Genomic DNA, 6,000 nt, shown 5'->3' on the forward strand with positions numbered 1-6,000 from the left:
CGGTTCAATTCGCGTAACAGCCTCCCCGAACAGGCACCGGAATGTGGCGACTAGGGGCGTTTCACAGTAACTTCATTGAAGCCTACTTGTGACAATAAGCGATTTTCATTTCATTCATTTCATATTGTCACAAGTAGGCTTCAATGAAGTTACTGCTGGCCTCGTTCTGCATTACAAGCCAGCTGTTTAGCCCACTGTACTAAACCAGCCCCTACAGGTTGTTGTTAATTCAGTGGCTATTGGTGATGATGCATTTTCTAAAATATTTGGTACGGTTTGATAATATTTTACGAAGACTTGAGCCCAAGGTAATGTGAGGAATTTAAGGGGAATGTGATCATCAGGACAGAGAGAATTAGAGAGCAGGAAGCAGGGAGGAATTTTTCCAGATTGAAAAAGTGCACAAATGATCTGGATTGGTGAATTGAACGGCGTGTTGACCTTTGAACTCGGTGTGGGAGATGGCAAGTTGTGATAAGAGCGGTGGCGGGCGGACTGCAGGAGAGATGATAAAGCAACAGGAAACCTGCGGCCCAGTGGAGGAAAAATAACACCGTCCTAAAATGTGACTGTAGCTTAAAGGAATAGGGAAAGGAGATTCACCTTAACTCGTAAGATTTTAAATGCAACCAAGAAGCAGTGACAAAGGCCAATAAAAGACCAAACAAAAAGCTGAGGCCATAAAACAACAGGCCGTTATTTTTTTTTCTGTGGAAATGGTTATGGGATGGCACATATTTCAAATGATAAAATGGAAAAAAATAACCACGCAAGATGTGAAATCCTGCGCTGTTGTTGAAGGAAAGAGGGTGTTTCAGAAGGAAATGACTCAGTTGCTTGGTGAAAGTGCGGCACGGTGGTTAGCACTGCTGCCTCACTGCTGCCGCCAGGGGGTCGGGTTCCATTCTGGCCTTATGTGGTTTTTGCACATTCTCACAGTGTCTGCGTGGGTTTCCTCCGGGTGCTCCGGTTTCCTCCCACAGTCCAAAGATGTGCAGGTTAGGCGGATTGGCCATGATTAAATTGTCCTTTAGTGTCCAAAAGGTTAGTTGGGGTTTCCGGGATGGAGTGGGGGGCGTGGCCTTGGTAGGATGCTGTTTTGGAGGGTCGGTGCAGACTTGATGGGCCGAATGGCCTCCTTTGCACTGTCGGGATTCTATTACTCTAAATGGAGAGGATTTAAATTTATTTTTGAGTACCCAGTATTTTTCCAATTAAGAGGCAATGTAGCATGGCCAATCCACCTACCCTGTACATCTTTGGGTTGTGGGGGTGAGACCCACGCGGACATGGACGATATTGAGATGCAGTATGTTTAACACTTTTATCTTTTGTTTTGCCAGGTCATGGGCCGTTTTCACACCTGTTTGATGGAAAATTTATCCCCCTTGCTCGGCAAGATGTGAAATGGAAGGTAATGCTATTTGTAGAGTCTTTGAAGTGCCAAGTGTCACAAGAAGCTGTGTAGTGAGCTGGATGTCATTAATGTATCATTTACATTAAATGCGATTAGATTAAGACTCACAGTGGAATTTAATATTGTGGTAATAATCTTTCTTAGTGTCACAGTTAGGCTTACAGTAACACTGCAATGAAGTTACTGTGAAATGTTCTCCTGTCACTTCTGGTCTGGTACTTGCTTCCCAACCCTTTGACATTGCCGCAGTGAAAGCTTTCCATGTTCCTGTTGTAAGTATCCTATGTTAAACAGTCATGACCCTTATTCTGAAGCTATGACCCCTAGTTCTGGACACCCCACCATCGGGTACATTCATTCTGAATCTACCCTGTCTAATCCCTTTCTGATTTTATAGGTTTCTATGAGATCCCCTCTCACTCTTCTAAACTCCAGTGAATGTAATCCTAACCGACTTAGTCTTTCCTCATGTGGATAGCAGGGGAGTGGGAAGATCCCTCATCGTGTCCTCTGGAACACGATTCGTCATTTGCCCTGTCCATTCTTATCTTCTTACTGTGCTCGCCCCAGTCCAACGCCGGCATCTCCACATCATTCTTATCTGGGCAGCCAATGGGTCAGTGGACATCGCCAGAGGAATCTACTACAGGTTGAGCATCCCTTATCTGAAATTCCGAAATCCGCACTTTTTTACGAATGTCGAGTGAAGTCACGAATCCTGGGGTGATGCGCAGTTCACAACGCGCTGCACATGCGCAGTTCACAATGCGCATGGCGGTGGTGCAGTTCGCAGTGCACACCGCAGGTGCACAGTGTACTCCAAAATCTGAAAAATTCTGACATCCGATACACACCTGGCCCCAAGCATTTTGGATAAGGGATGCTCGACCCGTACTGAAGTGTTGCTGGTAACATATTAAGCGAGTTGCCTGTTTCAGGCACTTCCGCAAGTTCTTTGTGATTCAGATTTATAGAGCGCTGTTAAATTTGGGAAAGGTTTGGCTTAAAACCTTGAGGATATTTTCCACCCCTGTTTTCGGCAGGCACCATTCCGGTGGCAGAATTGAGGGCGAATCCCAAAGCTGCTTTCATGCCGGTGGGATTTCCTTGCTCAAGTGCCCGCGGCAACTGCGTAATGGGGTTCCTGCCAGGAAAGATCAGGAACACCATGACAATGGAGTTACGTCATGTCAGTGGGGTACAGAGCAGGTCCTGCCAAACCAGCTGGGTACAGCCTCCAGAGGGGAGGGGGACATGCCCAGGCAGTCTGACAGCACCCGTGTGAGAGAGCAGAGCTAACGTTTCGAGCCTGGATGACTCTGTGTCAAAGCTAAAGGGAATTGGAAATAGGATGAGGTTTATGCTGTTGGGCGGGCTGGGCGTGCTTGTGTGTGGAGCAGTGGAACTGGATAGAGGGCTATCGATGGGTGAAGGTTGAATAAGATGTCAATGTTAATGGTGGTGATAACGACTAGAAGGGGTGCTGATTAAGAGATCAGAATGTGTCACTGGCAGAGCTGGGTAAGCGGAGTGTCAAAGGACAACTTGAAATAGGAAACCGACAGGCCTGGGCGGGGTGGGGGGAGGGTAGACGATGGTGAGGGGAAAGAAAACAATTGATGAAGAAGTCAAAAATAAATTGATAAATAAAAATGGGGTGAAGGTGGAGGAAAGACTTCACAGTCTGAAGTTGTTGCACTCCAATGTTAAGTCCAGAAGGTTGTAACGTGCCGAATCGGAAGATGAGGTGCTGTTCCTCCAGTTTGCGCTGGGCTTCACTGGAACACTGCAGCAGACCAAGGACGGACATGTGGACGTGAGGGCAGGACGGTGAGTTAAAATGGCAGCGACAGGAAGGTCCGGGTCCTGCTTGCAGGCAGACCGTAGGTGTTCTGAAAAGTGGTCACCCAGACTGCGTTTAGTCTCTCCATGTACAGTAGACCGCATTGAGAGCAGCAAATGCAATAGACCAGATGAAGGAAATCACGAGAAGCGCTGCCTCATCTGAAAAGAGTGTTTAAGCCTTGGATGGTGAGCAGGGAGGAGGTAAAGGGGCAGGTGTTGCAGCTTCTGCGATTGCATGAGAAGAGGATGAGGTGTTGGGGGCGATGGGGGATGGACCAGGGTGTCCCAGTGGGAACAGTCCCTGTGGCATGCTGACGGGGGGGGGGGGGTGAGGGGAAGATGTGTTTGGTGGTGGCACCATGCTGGAGTTGGCGGAGGATGATCCTTTGAAAGTGGAGGCTGGTGGGGTGAAAGGTCCTGGTTTTGGGAGGGGGGGGGGGGGGGGGGGGGTGAAAGCAGAGCTGTGGGAGATGGGTTGGACACGGTTGAGAGCCCTGTCGACCACAGTGGGTGGGAAACCATTACTAAAGGAAGAATAAAGACATGTCAGCAGCACCGTTTTGGAAAGTGGCATCATCGGAATAGATGCGACAGAGGCGAAGGAACGGAGTCCTTACAGGATGTGGGATGTGAAGAGCTGCAGTTGAGGTAGCTGTGGGAGTCGGTGGGTTTGAAATGGGTTTTAGTGGACTGTCTATCCCCAGAAATGGAGATAGAGCGGTCAAGGAAGGGAATGGATGGACAATGAAGGTGATAGAGGGTCGGTAACCAAAAGGTTGGTGGGGTTACGGGGTAGTGTGGAGGCATGGGCGTAAGTAGGATAATCTTTCCAAGGGCCAGTGCAGACTCGAGTGGGCCGAATGGCCTCCTTCTGCACTGTAAATTCTATGAACATATCCAAGAATAGGTAAGCGGATGGAGGAAGGGGTCCAGGTGGAGGGGGTAAAAGGATCCGTTGAACAGGGGGAGGGCCCTTGCTTGAAGAAGTGAGCACGGAGACTAAGACAGCGGAAAAAGCGTTCAGCATGGTGTCGAGCGGAAATTCATTTGAGGTGGGGACGTAGGGGAGTCCTTTGAGTGCCGCACATTCAGCCTCAGAAAGGGGAATATCGGAGGATATGGTAAATACACGGCAAGAGCTGTGGTTAGAAAGGATGTGGTCCGAGGGACAGGAAAGGGTGGGGGATCCTGGATGGCTATTGGTATCGATGAGTTGTTGCAGCTTGCATTCCTTAACACCTGAAAGGATGAGAAAAAGTTTCTGGTTAAGGCGTCCGGTGAGGTGAATGACACTGGGGACAAGGACAGCTTTGAGGTAGGGCAAGAGATGTCTTAATGTCCCACTGTCAGCACCCCTATGTAGTCATTATCGCCACCATTTACATTCCCTTTTTGTCCATAACATCTTTGTCAATCTCCACCTATCGCTGGCTCTCTATGCAACTCCACTGCTCCATGACCCCCCCCCCCCCCCCCCAACAGTATACATCTCATCCTATTTCCAGCTCTCTCCAGCTTTGACAAAGGGCCATCCAGACTCTCAACGTTAGCTCCCCTTCTCTCTGCCCGACTTGCTGAGATTGTCCAGCGTTTTCTGTCTTTGTGTCGGGGGCTGAGGTTGCTGTCGGGAAGGGCTCTGACATTGTGGCACCCGCCTTCAGGATTCTTGTAATGTGTCAAAAAAATATGGCGGGAAAAGCTGTCAGTGCAACCAGCGTGCCACACGCCACTTTCCCCCGCCTGACTTGACACGTTTTACAAAAGAGAAAATTCTGCTCTTTACCTCTTCGTCTGTCTGAATGTTTACTTCTGTGTATGTATGGAAATGTTTAGCTGTTTAGCTCTCTTTTGTACTCTTTGTTCTATCCTAAAATTGATGAATCCTCAGCCATATTGAAGGGGAGGCAGTGGCGCAGTGTCATTATCACCGGACTGGTGATCCAGACACCCAGGGTAATACTCAAAGGTGGTGGAAATTGAATCCAATAAATATCTGGAATTAAAAGTCCAATGATGACCAATTGTCGATTGTTGTAAAAAATAAAATTAAAACAGCTGATTCACGAATGTCCTTTAGAGAAAGAAATCTGCCTTCCTTATCTGGTCTGGCCTTCCTTCATGTGACCCCAGATCCACAGCAATGTGGTTGATTCTTAAATGCCCACTGAAATGGCCCAGCAAGCCACTCCGTTGTATTCAAGCCGCTACAAAGTCAATGAAAAGGAAGAAACCAGATGGACCGCCCAGGATCGAACTAGGCACTGGAAACGGCAAACCCAGCCCTCTCGAGTCTGCAAAGTCCTCCTTATTAGCATCTGGGATTGTGTTGGAATTGGGAGAGCCGTCTCACAGACTAATCAAGCTACAGCCTCAGCTCGTCATACACGGAATCATACATTACAGATAATGTGCCAGATACCTCTATCACTATCCCGGTATGACCCAGCTGAGGTAGCAGCACGGTGGTATGCAGTTGGGAGAGAGTTGCCCTGGCAGTCGTCAACATTGCCTCTGGATGCCACAAAGTCTCATGGCATAAGGTCAAACACAAGCAAGGAAGCCTCCTGCTGATTACCACGTACCGTCCACCCCCAATACTCCTCCAAGTTGCACACCACTTGGAGAAAGCACTAAGGGTGGCAGGGGCAGCACGGTAGCATTGTGGACAGCACAATTGCTTCACAGCTCCAGGGTCCAGGTTCGATTCCGGCTTGGGTCACTCTGTGCAGAGTCTGCAC

The 6,000-nt window shown here is 48.7% G+C and overlaps 1 protein-coding gene across 1 annotated transcript in view; it reads left to right on the forward strand.

The window, feature by feature from the left end:
• The window catches only part of LOC140428583 (deoxynucleoside triphosphate triphosphohydrolase SAMHD1-like), an 83,430-nt gene that overhangs the window by 26,384 nt on the left and 51,046 nt on the right, over window positions 1-6,000 (forward strand). Inside the window, exon 6 of the mRNA XM_072515221.1 lies at window positions 1,344-1,414. Within this exon, the coding sequence (XP_072371322.1) occupies window positions 1,344-1,414 (71 nt within the window). The remainder of the gene's footprint in view (window positions 1-1,343; window positions 1,415-6,000) is intronic.

This window comes from Scyliorhinus torazame, chromosome 8 (assembly GCF_047496885.1).
Source record: "Scyliorhinus torazame isolate Kashiwa2021f chromosome 8, sScyTor2.1, whole genome shotgun sequence".
In the NCBI taxonomy this organism is placed as follows: Eukaryota; Metazoa; Chordata; class Chondrichthyes; order Carcharhiniformes; family Scyliorhinidae; genus Scyliorhinus; species Scyliorhinus torazame.